Source organism: Phyllostomus hastatus, unplaced genomic scaffold (genome assembly GCF_019186645.2).
Source record: "Phyllostomus hastatus isolate PE091 unplaced genomic scaffold, TTU_PhHast_1.1 phas_contig_40, whole genome shotgun sequence".
Lineage (NCBI taxonomy): Eukaryota > Metazoa > Chordata > Mammalia > Chiroptera > Phyllostomidae > Phyllostomus > Phyllostomus hastatus.
The window spans coordinates 56518009-56536719 of NW_025333872.1; the positions used below are offsets into that span (position 1 = coordinate 56518009).

General features: G+C 44.8%; 1 protein-coding gene across 2 annotated transcripts in view; it reads left to right on the forward strand.

The window, feature by feature from the left end:
- The window catches only part of LOC123822142 (sine oculis binding protein homolog), a 158587-nt gene that overhangs the window by 124200 nt on the left and 15676 nt on the right, over nt 1–18711 (forward strand). For both annotated transcript variants that reach the window (XM_045844076.1, XM_045844077.1), the window contains one exon: nt 13573–15513. In XM_045844076.1, the coding sequence (XP_045700032.1) occupies nt 13573–15510 (1938 nt within the window). In that variant the 3' untranslated portion in view covers nt 15511–15513. The remainder of the gene's footprint in view (nt 1–13572; nt 15514–18711) is intronic.

Here is an 18711-nt window from a genome sequence, read left to right on the forward strand (position 1 = left end):
AACATGTAGATCTGAAATCACAAACAGTCTAGCACCTCTCTCCTAGAGAATTGAGAAACTATCACCAAGTGGGCATCCTGAAACAGGTTTTAAGTAGCTGAAGAGATAAGACAATAGACAACCCAATTACTTCATTTCCCAAAGTTTGTGAGCCCTGCATTCAGGGCCTTCTAAATTTGCAGCATTGTGCACCAGATGCCATAAATGTTACATTTGTACACACCTGAGCATAAAGGATGCCATTGGTGGTGACTCTGGCCTGGGTGATCGGTGCTGGCCTGAAGCTGAGCCTAGGGCTAAAACACCCAGTGAGCTGAAGACCACAACCTGGCCTGCAAGCCTCCTCATTATTGCAATTATGCTGCTGTCAAACACTCCATAGGCCATTGGAAACACAGTGGAGAATTTGGGGGTCCAATGTTTTGTTGGTTTGCATTTCTGGGTTTTATTTTTGTAGTATGCTTTTTACTTGGAAGTACACATCACAGGAAATTTCATAGTAGTGGATTTTCTTTGTTTTTTTTATAACAGATTTAATGGAAGAATAATGAGTAAGTTAAAGTGTAGGTAGACCATTTGGTTGGTTTTTAAAAATATCTGAGTTATTTTTATACATTTGTATAATACAATGAAAATATCTATATTTATATGACACTTTTATATTTTCCAGAGCACTTCCATTTTCACTACTTGTTTTGATCATCACAACAGGCCTTGAAGTTAGGCAGAGGGTCCAAGGGCACAGAAATAAGAGCCAAAGTTGTAGGCTAGGGCAGGACCTGGGTCTTCTGATTCCTAGCTCATGATTGTCTTCACCAGACCATGCTGCTGCCCAAGTGAAGAGTAAAAGCCTGGGGCATTGACTGACCATTGGAAAGAATGTATTTAGTGATTTAAGGTTCTAATTGAGAAAACTTTTAATTGTGAGGTGGGAAAAGAAGCAAAAGCCACTCAATAAACTTGTAAAGTGATGCAATGAAAGCAGAGAGTACAACATAGGGAGAGATTGGCAGAGGAAATGGGGCCAGTCCTTCTCAAAGGTAAACAAAATCATGAGCAGGAGTAGGTGAATGGCTTCTGATATCTCTCTACCAATTCAGAGAATGAGAAGGACCAAGTTACCCTGGACTGTGGGCACAAAAAGATAAAAACAATATCAGAGATACCACTGAGACTTGGAGGGGAAGTTATGCCTAGATAGACTAGAGCTAACATTATAGAAATAAAACATAAAACAACATGCCCCACCAACATACTTAGTAGGTGAATACAGTTCAGGAAAATATATGTTTCCATGGCAATCCACCCACTTGAGGGCAAATGCAAGACGAGAATTTTAGGAAAATAACAGGAAATATCAAAAGAATTATTGGGGGGTATTGAGGACAAAATCTGAAGCAGACTTTAAAAACGGATTAACTAGCACCCTGGCTAGTGTGGCTCAGTGGATTCAACACCAGCCTATGAACTGAAAGGTCACTGGTTTGATTCCCTGTCAGGGCACATGCCTGGGTTGCAGGCTAGGTCCCCAGGTGGGGGCATGTGAGAGGCAACCAACTGACGTTTCTCTTACATGTTGATGTTTTTCTTCCTCTCTTACCCTCTCTATGAAAATAAATAAATAAAATCTTTTTTAAAAAATCGGGGCAGAAAACTGTACTTGAACAATGATTAAAATAAAATTACAAAAAGAAAAAAAATCAGGTTAATTAGCAAAGAAGCACAATATGGGGCAGTTTACCTAGATATCTCTAATAATATCATTCTCTCAGAAGCAGAGCGATTGATCATTCTTACCCATGCCTTGGAGGTAGTTCTGAGAATGTAGAGAAGTTGTGAGAGGAGTCCTACTTCGAAAACCATTTTTATTAATATAGAGAAGGGATACTTGGTGTGTGGATGGAGAGGGGAGGTGACCTAACCATCTTGAAATGTACAATGGCAGAGGGAGACAGTGCTGGGTATGGTCAGCCTAGTTCCCTAGAGTTTAGACAAGTCCCCAGGAAAGGCGGATTTGGTCCCACAATCAGAGGCTCAGTGTAGTTGGTGGGGGGAGCAACACAGGAGGTGGGAAATTTAAAAAAGGAACGTTGTATCAGAAAGGGTAGGATGCGTGAGGGACTCAACCCTTAGGTACTGCCTGAGGAAATAAAAGGAGCTATCAGGGCTATGCTCGTGGAAGGGATAAGTGGTTGGATAGATCAGTGTTTAAACAAGTTTAACCAAAGAGAGTGAGAGGCAGGGCTGGGCAACTTTTATTTGGTTTCTTTTCATTGTCTCCATAAAGAGAACATTTTCTAGACTGTAAAGCATAGGAGAGACACCATAAAGATGGCTATGAATCCCACACTGGGGCAAAGAGATAGAGAGAACATAGCATGCTAAGCAAATTTAGATGTCCCAGACCTATAAGGAGATTTATAGATAATTTCATATCTACTTTTGGATTCTATCCATGGATTTTATCATGATGAATAGGAAAGATTTCAAAAAGACAAAACTGGACAAATGTTGAACAGATTTTCAAAACTGGGGGTTTCGGATCTCTCAAACTCTAGACCAGTAGGCTTGATGGCTTACCCTCAGCAGTCCTTGAATATTCCATTAAAGACATGGTTGATGAGCACTTAGGAGAAAAAGGTTTTGATTGGCCAGAAACTCAGAGTGAAGCAAGCAGCATGGTAGAACGTAAAGAGGATGGGTTGGAAGTTCTGTGTCTGGCGCCTGGCCCCACTATTGGTAGGCTGTAGCATTTAGAGAAACCACATCATCATTTGCAAGTAAAATGGGAAAAACAGTAGCTCCTGTAATTACAAGTTTGTTGTCAGAATTAAAGGAGATAACTTAAGTGAAAGCTTCAGGCCTGGTACATAACTGATACTCAATAAATCTTTGTTTTTTAAAAAAGCAAAGACCTAACAGCAGGATTGACTGCTAAAAAATTACATGCTTTCCTGGGCGGCATTAATGGAGGCACAGCGTTCTGTGTGAGGGTGGGGAGAGTACCCTGATCTCTGTGCCGGTCGGGCTGCTGCCTCTCATTCTGGGCTCCACCCTTTACCAAGGTAAAGTACATGCCTGGGTGCAAGGCACCAGACAGACAGGATAGGAGGGCTCTGGGCACTTGTCCCTGGGGACTGAGTGCAGGAACTGGAGATGTTTAAAAATGCCAATCTGAGGAATCTACAAAGGCTCCTTTTAAGTGTTTGAAAGGCTGAGACTTAGAAAAGTTGTCCTATGTTGGGACACTCTGGTGAACAGAACTTCTCTCTGTGGGTGGAAGTGGCAGGGTTGTGGAGTTGCTAAATTTTCTAATAATCGAAGCTGTCTGCAACCATAGGCTGCACAGGGCTTTGAAAGTATATCACACCTCTCTTCAGAAGGCCACCAGAGAGGTCTGTGCAAAGGAGAAAGACCACTGTGTTGTGACTCACTCTGTGGCTGTGCAGGTGGACCTGGATGGTTCCCCCTGTCACAGGACGAATGAGTGCCACCCAGAAGACCATCTGTGTGGAAGGAAACTCAGGCTTGCTGTAGGAGATGCAATGGGCGTTGCTTCCTTAGAAATCTAAATGCCTTTGTTCTAAAATCTCAAAACAAAGTTATTATCAAATATTATTTAACTGTTTTTATAAGATTTGATTTTATTTTTAGCGAGAGGGGAAGGGAGAAAAAGAAGAGAAACATCGATGTGAGAGAGAAACATTGATCGTTTGCCTCTTATTCACACCCCAGCTGGGGACTAAACCCGCAACCCAGGCATGTGCCCTAACTGGGAATCAAGCTGGTGGCCTTTCGCTTTGCAGAACAACACCCAGCCAACTCAACCACACCAGTCAGGGCAGTTATGATCAAATAGTAGTCAAATGTTTTAATCCTGTAGTTTTAAAGGCAAATGAAAAAAATCGTTGAGATAGTAGGGGCAGTATGGGGTTTGAAGCCAGGCAGGTCTTAGTTAGAGTCTAGAACTGCCAACTGTTATTTGTGTGAGTGACCTTGGGCAAGTTATTTAACCTCTCTAAACCCCAGTTATCTGTAGGATAAGGTACTTGTGGAGACGAATGAGGTAATCCATATAACACACTTAGCATGGTTGGTTACTAGCGCTTAGATAATGCTAGCTATTGTTACTAGTATACTCTACTATTACATCAAATTGGGGCTTCCAGTAGGCACTATAATAAAAGCCATTATTTTTGCCCTGGCCAGAGTGGCTCAGTTTGTTGGAGTGTCTCATAAACCAAAAGGTCGCAGGTTTGATTCCTTGTCAGGACACATGCCTCGCTTGTTGGTCAATCCCCAGTCAGGGCGCATACTAGAAGCAGCCAACTGATGTTTCTTTCTCACATAAATGTTTCTCTCCCTCTTGCTCTTCCTACCTTCCCCTGTCTCCAAAATCAACAAGCATGTCTTCAGGTGAGGATTAAAAAATTTTTTAAAATAAAACCTATAATTTTAATGGGTGTCTTGGAGAGATTTGAGGTCTGGGCAGAGATGAGCTGAAGTGTGTCAGTCCCGACCATCCACAGGTAAGAGCTGGTTCGCTCAGGGAGCAGAGAAATGTGTGAAAATCTGTTAGGAGAGGATTGAATGAGGCATTGCAAGGAAAGCTTTTCGCCAGGTGCCTGGCAGATTCCAAGCAGTCATTATGTATATAGTGGGTAAGTGAACGACAGGTCACCAAGAGCAGCTGCAAGCCTCCGAGAGGCAGCCAGAGAGTGAGATGAGGCACAGGATTGCCAGAGGGGCTGTTAATTCTGCCCAGCAGTGCTCTCAACCCGGACCATCTGCACACACACAGCCTTAGTATTATGGCATTTCAGTGGTGCAGCCATTAGCCGATGCCAAGGCAGGTGAGCAGGCTGGAAGGCAGATTCAAATAAAATCCCCGGGGCAAAAAAGACTATTTCAGATATCACAGATAATAATTGCAATCCTTCGAAAAATTGCCATCGTTGGTATATGATTAGCTGTGTTTAACTAAAGCCACAAATTTTAAAATATGATTTATGCCATTTTCTACAAAGTCTGCATGAATTCCTTAATGGGGTGAATAACTACAGATAGAAGTCAGGTAACTTGCACACTTCACTTTTAACACATCAGTTTGATGGGTTTTCCTTTATATTCAAGTACAATCCAAGGTTCTTTCCCACAGTATTTTCAGGTAGAAAAGAGGCTCTTCCAGTCACGAGTGATGAAATTTCAAATATTCCAGTATACATTTAGAAAACAGAGGGAGTAAGGATAAATGAATTCAAAGATACATTTGAAAAGAAATTCAAGTATATACAAGGGGGGACCAAAACTGGAATTTATTTATAGAAAAATTGTGTATGTATTCTTAACATGTTTAAACTTCAGTCACCTTCAAAGTAGTCTCCATTTGATGCAGTACACCTACTGAGATGTTTTTCCCACTGCTCAAAACAGTTTTTGAACTTGTCGATCTTGATGCCTTTTAGTGCTTCTGCTATTTTTTGTTTTACTTCTTCCACTTTGGCAAAATGTTTCCCTTTGAGGACTTTTTTCATCCAGGGAAACAAAAAAAGTCACTTGGGGGGAGATTGGGTGAATAGGGAGGGTGGGGTATAAGGGTCGTGCTGTTTTGATCAAAAACCGCTGAACACTCAACGCAGTATGGGAAGGTGCGCTTATAAATCTCCCTTCATGAAATGAGCAAATGCACTGAGAGTCTTCAAAACAATGCACTGAAGCCAAACTCAGCCTCTCACAACAACACCAGCTCTACACTGATACAGATGGGTTCCTAGAACATTCACTTACTTGGGGAAGCCTGTACTACAAGGGGCCCGCCCTCTAGAAGATTATCCCAGGGTTGTTGTTTTTTTTGGATTCTCCCTCGTATTTTGAAAACAAGGAGAATTACAATGAGCAAGGCAAATATAAACGTGAAAAAAATTCAAGATGTACATTTGAAAAAAAAAGAGTAGTGGGGTAGAGGAACAAATATGGACTATTTTTTAGTTAAAAACTATTAGTTCTAACCTTTAGAACAAGCCTGTTGATGGAGGGTGTGGGGCACAGTGCTTCCGGGGGAGGAGGTGTGTGCAAACTTCTCCCGTGACTGTTAATAGACAGGCTTTGAGGCCCTGGAGGGCAGCTACGGAAATATCTTTCCTGCGCTGGTTCACAGTCCAGCGCCTTTTTAGCACAACTCAGTACTTGTTTTTGAGTAAATAAAAACATTACAAATCGGAGGTCAGTTTTTCCTTAAGCTTCACTTTGAAGCAAAGATGATTAAATAAAAAGAAAATAAAAATGTGCAGATGGTTAAATAAAAGCAAAAGAAAAATAAGCTATGTGAGGTCAGGTGATGTTTCTTACTTATAAACCCATATCCCCGGTTCCTAGCCCAGTGCCTGACACATGGTGGCTCCTCAGGAAATGTTCATCATGTGAATAAATTGGATCACATGATGGCAAATTTCCAGAAAAGGTCACAGTTACAATGTCTGGAGTTGATTTTGAAACAAAAAGGAGAGTCACAGGGCGTGGCCATGGGAGACGCTGCTCTGTGTTCTCGCATGGCAAGTTTTCCGAGTCTGCAGTTCCTTGCTGGTTATTTCTCCCCCACGTGTTTGCCGGGCGGTGCTCTCCCCACAGATGATTTCACTGTACCGCCGAGCACCTGAGGCTCAGAGTGATAAATACCTGGCCTTGCACAGAGCTGGAGGCTGAACAAGTGGACTAGACCTCTGAGGTTCCTTTCAAGGCTAAATTTCATTGCTCCGAGATGTCGTGGGCTATTTCTGTGTTTTCTCAGGGCCAAATACTGGAAAACAAAGAGGCTGACAGTTGGCATGAGGTAGACCAGATTTTCCAATGTTTGAATTTTTCACTTTCCATCTGGATAACTTGTGTTAGGAACATGTAAGTTGCCTTGATCCAGCTTAAAGCAGAGAGTTTCATGATAATATGCTAATGTTCTTAGGCAACCTAATAAATCAAACCAAAGGAAAAAATCACCTTCTTCTGAATCACGTGCTTGGCTGTGAGGATGGACCCGTGGTCACTGAATGTAGGCCAGGATTCCATCCTGTTGGCTGTAAAAACAGAGACTTGGGTCAGTAACGAGCCATTTGTCAGTGTTCACTGAGATCTGGAAAACCAAGCCTATCTCTGCTCTGCCTTGCAGAGATCATGGCCCATGAGAAAGGAAGGATCTGCCCTGGTGACCTGGGCCACTGTTTCTGAAATCCAGCTTAAAACTTCTAAGATAAGTAGAACTTGAGTTGTGGTATAAAGTTCCTACAGGGCAGTTTTCTAATGAGATCTTAAATTCTGACAAAGGTGCCCATTAGCCTGTCCTGGAGTTCCACATCCCATTTGAGGAGAGAGAAGAGCAGAGAGTAACAGAAAAGGAGGCTTTCAAACTACAAAGCAAAACAACAACAACAACAACAACAACAAACAAATAGAATCCTTAAATAAAAAGAACTATGTATTGAACATCTTCATATTGGAATCTAAGCCTGTAGAAAATTTACTTTGAAAATGAACTTTTTCATGAATTTGATTTTTTAAAAAAATAGTTTAGCCCTGGCTGGTGTGGCTCAGTGGATTGAGTGCCACCCTGCGAACTGAAAGGTCTGTGGTTCGATTCCCAGTCAGGGCACGTGCCTGGGTTGCAGGCCAGGTCCCCAGGAAGGGCTTGTGAAAGGCAACCGATTGATGTATCTCACACATCGATGTTTCTCTCCTCTCTTTCTCCCTCCCTTCCCCCTCTCTAAAAATAGAGCATGGAGAAGGGAGGGGAAAAGAGAGAGAGAAACATTAATGTGAGAGAGAAACATTGATCTGTTGCCTGTTGTATGTGCCCCAGTTTGGGACCAAACCCAAAATCCAGGCATGTGCCCTGACTGGGATCGAACCAGACCTTTCACTTTGCAGGAGAACACCCAACCAATTGAGCCACGTCAGTCAGGGCTGAATTTGCTTAAAAAAAAAAAAAAAGAAAACAAGAGGAAAAAAAACAATAGCCATTGCTGGTTCTAAATCCCTTTCCTGATTTCTGTATGGCTTTTGTACATCTATGGTTAGGTCATCTTTTTCTTTCCTACACCATCTAATTTAATTTTGCAAGGAAACTTGGAATGTTGGGCTTCTTCTCCCCATCCCGCGCCGCCCCGCCAGTCAGGTTTTGACGCGCCCCTCCCCCCTCCATGGAGGCTCATCCTCACAGGCATTGTGCCATTCAGGCCTTGGGTCAGCCTGTCTTAAAGGCCTGTGGTAGATACAGTGGCTCCGGCCCTGCCTTTGGAAGACAGTTCTGCCATGTAATGAGTCAAGCAGATCATTCATCAGCTCTGTTTGTTAATAAAACATGAATAGCACAGTTTATGGCTTCCACTATTCAAACAGCAGTTGAGCCTAAGAGGAATTATTCATTTTAACGGTTCGAACGTTCATTTCCAAGCAGCCGTGCTGCTTTATCAGCTTTAGCCCAAATTAGAGGTTGACTGGCCTTGGAAAAGAAGACGGCTCGGCAGGAGTTAAATAGAGCCCTCTCAGGATGGTGGCCAGCAGGACATGGTTCCTCATCACTTGCAGACAGCCCTCAGTTACCTCTGGGACGGTCTCCTAGGAAGCGGGGTGGTGGGGGGCGGCTGGTGTCTGCGAGGTGCAGCATGCTCCATTCCACGTCAAAACCACGCAGGCTTGTAGGAACGCTGTGGACCAAAATTTTTCTTTTCCTCCTCACACAGCCATAGAAACATCCTTCCATTAAGTTAAAATGAACTTTAAACATATGGGATGTCCCTAGGACATCAGCAACCATGAGGCAAATGGGCTAGGGACTGAAGAAAACACACTAGACGACAAGCTTACTGATGTGCCTGACACACAGGCATTACTTGCTAGTACTATTAGCTCCATCCCCAGATGGGGAAAACTGAAGCAGAGCTTTTCGTAAGCTTTCACTGCTGGTAAATAATGGAGCTCAGACCCAAACCCCAATCTTCTGATTCCAAATCCCACGTGTTTTTCATAGCATCCCTTTCTACCCAAGTGTCCCGATGGAAGCAGTGCCTAAACCCAAAGGAACCGTTTAATGGTGGGACCGTGGGACTGCAGGGGCAGACTGGAAGCGAGTGTTTGGGTGGCGTCAGCCTGAGGCCTCAACTCCTGCTGTCAGGTGGCTCTCTGCAGATAGGGTGGACCTCAAACCCTGCGAATCGCTGATCGCCCTCCCCCACGTCTCTTCATCCTCCTTTGCTTTACCCTTGGGTGAGCTCATGATTTTTTGAGCTGGCCTGGTGTACAATATCAATGCCACATTTAACAGGCCAAGATCTAAGAAACCAGCATCTTATTGCAAGTTACAGTTTTGCTTAAAGAGGTATGGATTCTGAGCTGTTACTTGGGTCCTATATTTGTGGAAAGTCAAGAGCACGTGAAGATTTTGTTTTTCAAACTGTTGAATATCTTTTTACTGTTCCATTGCTGAAAATGTCTTTGCCTTGATAAGAAAGATTTCAGCAAAAGGATTTCTTAATTAAATATTGCCTGATGCCAGGTTACCACTCAGAAGGCAGTGGCAGGTTCCATTAAAGAATGAACTTCACTCCCACCGCCAACAGCTGATTAATGTGTTAATTAGGTGCCCTGCCCCCCTACCCCTGCAATCACCCAGATCTTCTCTTTAAGCCCAGCAGAATGTATATATTGTGCCCATGTGGGTAACCTCATGGCATACTTTGGCTTTGACTTTGGACGTTTATATAAAAATAAAGGCTCAGTTGCCAACATGAATAGCTTTCTTTCTTTCCAGGGGAAATACAAGATGGAAAGAGTTATAGGAACCAGAAGTCCTGCCTTTCGGTTTTCTTATATCAAGAGCAAGTGATATTTCTGCCGAGGCAGTGTCTTTGGAGCAGTTCAGCGGTGTAGGTTGCCACACATTTATTTCACAGGAAAGGAGTGAATCCATCAGGCCACTGAGCTTTATAAGTACTACCCTGGCAGACAGCCACCAAAATATAAATAGTCTAAATGGACTAAAGGAAATGTTCATTCTGTTGTTTAGAATTGGACACATCCCAGGAAGGTGAATTTAATCGTTTGGAGGACTGCTCTTGTGATGGGATTGAATGGAGTACGCATTTGTTTATCTTTGTGATCTTTTTGTCGTCCTGGTGATACATTATGTATTTGTGATACGAAGCATTTCAGCTGTCTCGCTCAGTGGCGTTGCAAGAGCTGATTGTTCCGTCCCCAGATTGCCATCGTTAAACAGCTTCAGCCTCAGCTCTGTCCAATCTGGGACCTGTTAGGGAGAGGAGTGGAACCGAAGGGGCTGGGTTCCAACAGAAACAAAGCCGGGGTGGAATTGGGGGAGATCATCCCAGTGCCCAGTGAGCTGAGCTCTGCACTTCTTAATCTTTATCTCCTAAAATATCTGAAGGAATTTTGGTACTTCTTGGCATAATGAGGAAAAATAATGCCTCACAAGGTTTTTTTTTTTAAGCCATCTGTGGAAAAACAAGGGAAGGATATCTCATAACACCACAATTCAGAAAACCCAAGTTTATGAGAAACATGTTGTGTATTTCGTGGATATGCAAATGTTATTTTATTAAAGAGCAAGATCTACAGTATATATATTTACCTAACCACCACATCTTAAGTAATCAGCTCAGGCTCTTACGATGAAACTTTTAATTACTAGAAGTGTGTCATTCGTTAGCTGTCGAATGAATGATGGTACTGCATTTTACTGCCTCACATGATATAGCCATTTGTGCCGTAAATTCATTGACCTCATCTTAAACGATGTGTCCTGTAAGACAGACTTGATTCATTATTTCTTAAGTGACAATTTTTTCTCTAATAATTTTTTGCTTCCTCAGAAAGATGGCTTTCTGTATTTTTAGAACAATGTTCTGAGTGGAACTGTAATATGGCAAGGATACACATACATTCACACTCACATTACCCAAAGTGAGATGGTCATAAACTGCCACACTATTACCCGAGCACTTTGCAGCACTGCAGAAAGTCAGGTAGCTAAGTATTAGACCTTTGCTTTAACTGGAAAGTGTGATGAAATAGAATTTTGCTTGGAACTTCAATGTCTGTGATTCTTGTTATGTGGAAATAGACAAAATATGGTGGAGACTTCTCTTTTGATAATTGGGGTAGTTCTGTGAGCATTCCTTACTCATCAATGAATTATTGAAAATGAAGGGAAAACATTTAAGTTATTTTTAGATTATCTTCTATGACTCCACTTGAAAATATTTATTTAGCTTGAGGAAACAGAGGAATCCTCTGGAGGCAGATAATTCAATCTGGCAATTTAAAAACCAATTAAGGATTTCAGAAAACTCTTTCCCCTTATGGTTAAAAGAGAAGTTCCAAAAGAAATATGCCTCAAATTTTGGTATATTATTTTAATTAGTTTAATTCATTGTTGATGTGTTTTAGTTCATGATTGAAGAAGTTATATTTGATCCTTCACTTAAAGCTTATAAGTTGATATTTTAGGCTTTCTGTGGACACCTAGTATTGAAACAGAATCAGGCGGCTTTATTTCATATTGGAATTTAAATGTCACAACATTATACATTAACTTTGTAAAAATTATTGGATCTTAAAAATAATAACTTACATGTGTCAAGTTTTCACCATAGCTTATTTAATCTTTGTCTAGATGGTAATTTTGAGGGTCTGATGGATTCTGTGTGTCTTCTCATCAGAAGCAATTCTGTACTTGTTTGTAAAGTAGACATCTCAGCTATGACTCTGTTGAAAAGTCCCTTCATTCTGGAGAAAACTGAAACACTGTAGTGAAACACAGGAGTATATTAGCATCGAAATTATTTTTTTTGTCAACAAGTTATTGAAAGAGAAATGTGATGTGAGAGCAAACAAAAAAGGAATGTGTGCCAATAAGTATTTTTTATTCAATCTCAGATCATCAAGTATATTACCTGCAAATATCAGTGGAAAAAAGTGAGAAGGAAAAGAGTGAATTAACACTCGCAGACCCACATCTGCCATGAGCGTGTGCACTCGCAGCCACACGCCAGCATGCCACCACTGTTTATAGTCAGAGAAAGCTGAGAGTTAAATGGCATGAGTAATCAAATGCCCAGCATATGTTGTGTTTGCATAGTTGATATGACCAGTCATTATTTAAATGCATCATCTTTCAATGCTATTAATTTATCATAGTTTAAAAAAAAACAACACGCACCAACAAGAGAACAACAGAGACCCTCCTCAGCAAAAGCAGGGTTCCATTCAGAGCAACATTGGAACCAGGGCTTTAGTGAGGAGAGGCTCAAATTCAATGGACTCACCGTTGCATGCATTTCAGAAGTCTGCTGCTACTGTATGAATTGAGTGCTTAGGAAATGATAAAAAAGGGGGGATAAGAAAAAGAAAAAAAACTGTGTGTGTAATGTTCAGTCAAAAAGTAAGGCACTGAAAGAACTATTGAAAATTTTGACATCTGTTTATCTGTTTATAGCTATGGCAAGATTACTCATATTAATTCTTGTTTAAAATGCCATATGAAGGAAAGACATTTGTGCAAACAAGAGTCATATTTGAATTGTAGATCATGCCTTCACCATCTGTGAGAGCTGATGGTGTTGCAAAATTAATGTGTTAATGAAATCACAATAATTTCTCCAAAGTAATGGGTTCTGAAACCGAGAATGACTATTTTTTGAACTTTGATGTCTAGTGATTTCCAATTGGGAAAAGCTCTCAGCCTTTAATTAGTTCTACAGCCCAACTTTAAAATAAATTTGGTGATGCCTTCTTTTGCCAGGAGTAAGTAGATTTGAAGGGGGGTGGGGAGCCATAACAACTTTTGGAAAACGTTCTCTGGTGTTTGAAAAGTTGTTAAATAAGACTGCATGCCAAGAAATGTCACCAAAAATTCTGACTACTGAGAGAGAGTGGGCAAACAGCTCAAAAAATAATTCTAGCTTGCTGCAACATCACAGGTTGGGAATAGCTAAACCTCACACAGACTTCATGATTAATTCCAAGTTTCCCCTTGGAAGGCAGACATAATGATGTTCTGCGCTTTGTGTTATTGGTTAACACAGCATACCCTTTCCAACTGCATTATCGAACGCAGTCAATAATGTAAAGTGACTTTGCATGAGGAGAATTTTAAGGGGCTATATTTCAAAGCCCATTGAACTTTCTGGAGAATCCTTCTCTTCAAAACTATTTAGCTTTGCATTTACAATGAGCCTCTTTGACAAGTGAAAATGTGTGGGCAGGTAATATGTATTCCTTTTGGTCAGATCTCCCTTAAAGGAGACAACACAGTTTCTTACGTTTTTAAAATAGGGGGATGATAATAATTGCTGTTCTCAAGAGTTAATATTACTAAAGCCATTCTGGCTTCCAAGGAGAAATCATTTTACAAACATTTAAGAATTTTACCTTTTAGAGGGAAACACTTCTTCAGCCTGTTTGAAAAATTGTGATACGGTGTGAAAGAACCTTTACGTGAAACATGAAATGCCACCTACCGAAGGGAACCGCTCGTCTCACTCATTTCCTTTCATTGCTGTGTTGTAGGTGTGCGACTGGTGCAAGCACATAAGACACACAAAAGAGTATCTGGATTTTGGGGACGGGGAAAGGCGGCTTCAGTTCTGCAGTGCAAAATGTCTCAACCAGTACAAAATGGACATTTTCTACAAAGAGACACAGGCCAATCTTCCAGCTGGGCTGTGCAGCACATTACACCCTCCCATGGAAAATAAAGCAGAAGGCACCGGGGTGCAGCTGCTCACTCCAGACTCTTGGAATATTCCTCTAACAGATGCTCGGAGGAAGGCCCCCTCCCCGGTGGCTGCAGCTGGCCAAAGCCAGGGCCCTGGCCCATCGGCGTCCACCACCGTCTCTCCGTCTGACACTGCCAACTGCTCTGTCACTAAGATCCCCACGCCAGTGCCCAAGTCCATGCCCATCAGCGAGACTGCAAACATCCCGCCTGTCTCTGTCCAGCCACCTGCTAGCATCGGGCCTCCCCTCGGCGTCCCGCCCCGCAGCCCTCCCATGGTGATGACCAACCGCGGCCCGGTGCCGCTGCCCATCTTTATGGAACAGCAGATCATGCAGCAGATCCGCCCGCCCTTCATTCGCGGCCCTCCGCACCACGCCTCCAACCCCAACAGCCCACTGTCCAACCCCATGCTCCCAGGCATCGGTCCCCCACCTGGCGGCCCCAGGAACCTGGGCCCCACTTCCAGTCCCATGCACCGGCCCATGCTATCACCCCACATCCACCCCCCGAGCACCCCTACCATGCCCGGGAACCCCCCGGGCCTGCTGCCCCCGCCACCCCCGGGCGCGCCCTTGCCAAGTCTCCCGTTTCCGCCAGTGAGCATGATGCCAAACGGCCCGATGCCTGTGCCCCAAATGATGAATTTTGGGCTGCCGTCGCTTGCCCCGCTGGTGCCGCCCCCCACCTTGCTCGTGCCATACCCCGTGATCGTGCCCCTGCCTGTGCCTATCCCCATCCCTATTCCCATCCCTCACGTCAATGATTCCAAGCCCCCCAACGGATTTTCCAGCAACGGGGAGAACTTCATTCCCAGCGCCCCTGGCGATTCCTCGGCAGCAGGAGGCAAGCCAGGTGGACACTCCCTGTCCCCCCGGGACTCCAAGCAGGGCTCGTCCAAGTCCGCGGACTCACCGCCCGGCTGCTCGGGCCAGGCCCTGAGCCTGGCACCCGCGCCCGCGGAGCACAGCCGAGGCGAGGTGGTGGACCTGACGCGGCGCTCCGGCAGCCCCCCGGGAGCAGGCGGCCAGCTCGGCTTCCCTGGCGTGCTGCAGGGCCCGCAGGACGGCGTCATCGACCTGACCGTGGGCCACCGGGCCCGGCTGCACAACGTGATCCACCGCGCGCTGCACGCGCACGTCAAGGCGGAGCGCGAGCCCGGTGCCTCGGAGCGCAGGACCTGCGGCGGCTGCAGGGACGGCCACTGCAGCCCTCCCGCCGCCGGCGACCCGGGCCCGGGCGCCCCCGCCGGCCCCGAGGCCGCGGCGGCCTGCAACGTCATCGTGAACGGCACGCGCGGAGCCGCGGCCGAGGGCTCCAAGAGCGCGGAGCCCCCGCCGGAGCAGCCCCCGCCGCCTCCTGCGCCCCCTAAGAAGCTGCTGTCGCCCGAAGAGCCCGCAGTGAGCGAGCTGGAGTCCGTCAAGGAGAACAACTGTGCTTCCAACTGCCACCTGGACGGGGAGGCGGCCAAAAAGCTGATGGGGGAGGAGGCCCTGGCGGGGGGCGACAAGTCAGACCCGAACCTTAATAACCCCGCGGACGAGGACCACGCCTACGCTCTGCGGATGCTGCCCAAGACGGGCTGCGTGATCCAGCCTGTGCCAAAACCCGCGGAGAAGACTGCCCTGGCGCCGTGCATCATCTCCTCGCCCATGCTCAGCGCCGGGCCCGAGGACCTGGAGCCTCCGCTCAAAAGGAGGTGCCTCCGAATTAGAAATCAGAATAAGTAAAAGGTTTGTATGTCCGCCCAGGCAATCCTCTCCGCGAGCCAGTGCGCCTCTCCGTAGTTTTTGTTTTTGTTTTTCCCCAAGGTAGAGGTGAGAGAGATTGAACTGATAATCATGGTTTAATCGTACATGTTTTACAATACACCTTGTGTGGTCACTATCATTTATTTTGATCCAACATCATTCTCATTTTACAGCTGATGAAAGTGGGTCACAGCATGTAAGTGCCATGCCCAAGGTCACTTTCCTAATGCTGAAGCCCAGTCCCGAACCTCACTTGAACCGCCATCTCCTTAATTACACTTTTATTATTATGCTCACCTCTGTAATTCACCTTATCGAAAAAGAGGAAGAGGTGTGGAGGAAGGTACTCAAGGCCGGTAAATATTCCATCATGAGGTTCAAAGGGCTTTGGTAAAGGTAAGCTGGGCAGCTTCCTGGAGCTGCTATACTCATAGGCGGAATGTCCCAACTCACCACATTTTCTCGATAACCGCGGGGTTCCGTTTACGAGATGAAAACAAAAACTACCCTTCTTACATGCTCATGCCCGCGGAGCCCGCGCCAGCGAGCCCCCTGTGCCAGGCAGAGCGTTGGAGCAGCGGCTCACAGCTCCTGCTCGTGGGATCTCTTCCTTCCTGTGTCACCAACCAGCACTCCCCAGGGCATGCTTCCAGCACCACTGACCAGCTGTGCTTTCTCCGGAGTTTTGGAGAAAATCAGCAGTTCAGCTGGTGGGTGGCTCAGCTCTGCAGACAGTGGGAGGCTCTGACGGAGAAAAGGGGCCACATCGCTGCAGTGGATGAGAGTGTACACTTCTGACCCCAGCAGGGGATCCTGCTTAATGCCAAGTGAGCCATTGATAGTGAGTCCAGAATTTCAGTAAGGGGAAGGGGATCTCGCATGTGTGGTGTGCTCCCGATAGCGAGATTTGGCACCTCCCACCAATCCTGGTGGAATTGGCATCATCTTCCTCTTACCAAGGAGGAAGATGAGGCTTGGAGATGTCATTCAAGTCAGAGCTGGTGAGTAGGGGAACCGGTGTTCAACTTAGGTCTGCCCAACCCAGAGCCTGGAGCTCTCCCCCTTTTCCAAGAGGGCAGCAAACATGCTAACATCCAGTTGAGGTGTGTTAACTCTTTATGGAAAGGAAAGGAAAAGAAAGGAACATTCATGAAACTTGTGCACAGCTCCCAGAAGCTGGAGAGACACAAAGGTGGATGTGACGCAGTGCCCACCCTCGGGCATTTACAGTCGCTGGGGATGTACACCCAGGGGGCAGGAGGCCTGGTGGGGGAAGTGGAGTGCGTGGGAAGAGCGGTTGCTCACGTTTGTGTACACAGGCTGTCGTCCGAATGTTGTTCAGGAGCATTTTTTTTTAGATTGGATCCATATGACAGTTATTATTGCCTTCATCCTACTGATGAGGAACTGAGACAGAAATTAAATGACTTGCCCGAGATCATCAAGTTAGTAAGCAGATTCAAGATTCAAATTCAGCCTGTCTGACTCAAGCCACATTTTCTTTAAGCCTTTCTTTTAGCCTTTCTGTAAGAGAATAGGCTAATTGGTCCCTTTATTACAATCTCGATAAAATTCTTTTATCCACCTCAGTTGTCTTAGGGGAAAGTTCCTAGAGAAGAACCAAGCCTACCTACCAACTTAGATAGGGTTCAAGTCTTTTCTTTTTAATTGACAGTGTTCAATTTTTGTTTTTACAACAACAAAAAAATCTAGAATAACAACTCTACTCCACAGCGGGAAATATAGGTGTGGTGCAGAACACTTGATGTGGTATGCATGTCCAGACCATTGTCCCTAAGTGTAGCATGTCAACACAGGCACCTATGTAGCTTACAGCCAGAGTTTGCCTGGGAAGCACAGGGCCAGAGAGGGGGGCTTGGTGGATGAGGGTGCAAGAAGGGATGCTCAGCCATTACAATCTGAGGTTTCCTTGTCCATTGATGGGTGTGCCAGTAGGAGGAGAATACTCAAAGTGAGTTCACTTCTTCTTGATTTTACATTTAAAAATTCTGCTGTCTGAAGACAGATGGCCTCAGCCTTCTGAGAGTCGCCCGAATTGAAAATGCCCCTGATTTCTCCACCAGAGTAGTTTCACCTGGTTAACAAAGCAGTGACTAATGAGAAGATATGGGACAAAAAAAGTGATGGCCTTCAGAAAACCAGGAAGCATTGGGAATTGTAATTTTACACAAATTCTAACATCACTCATTCAAATGACATAAAGGGAAGAATGGGAAGGTGAAAGATTTTACTACTGTTACTGGAGTGAGAAGTGACGAGGTCGAGAACGGTGCCCCTGGTCCATAAGTAGCATGGGGCCCATGGAACATAAAAGCATTAAATATATTATGGCCATTTGGATGATATATGTTTCTGAATAAAGAATCAGGTGAGGGTCTTGTGTGTGGACCTGAGTCATTACTAAAAACATTAACCTGGCTTTAGCCAATTTCAGAAGAAGTAAGATGAAATTTCCCACAGCCGCTTGAAATTAGAGAGTTTTTTTTTATGATGGGTCCCTCCAAGAAATTACAGCTTTTCTCTAAAGTCAGAGACACTCAGGCTTTGCCAGTTACCGCAGGGTGACAAGGAAGGTGATTTAAGACGGGGGAAGGACCGCCTCTCCTCCAGTAAATCACATGTGCTCGCGCCCTCTGTAGTTCCGCGGCTTCCGCAGCAGTCTCAGCCTGCGTAATTCACTCACCTCCTCGGGCCCTTCCTGATTTTCTGTGCCCACGTGGTGCTGTTCTTCTTCTGTGCCTTCAGAGACCCAGCCCGTTCGTATGGCTGTGGAATTGGAAATGCATGTGTTAAGTAAGAGACTAGATGCCTTTTGTGCCCTGACAGTGGGCACTGTTTGCTGACGAGTTAAAGCCAAAGTGGAAAGCGTCAGAAGCCAAATCCAAACCTGAGTTTGGTGGGTGAGGCGCAGGCGAGTGATTTTTCCGCCTGCTTGTTGGTGACTCATTATATTATTTCTCGTAGGAAAGTCTGTCAGTAACTTCAATCAGGGTTCTTCATTCTTGCCACTATGCCGCCACTCTCATACTGTATAACTTTGTTTTCATATTAAATGGATTCAGGGCAGACTGTATCTTGAATCAATAATCCAGGTAGCTACAGTTATCTTCAAAGAAGTAATCATATTTGCTAGTTCTTGTCAATGTATAGTATTTTTTC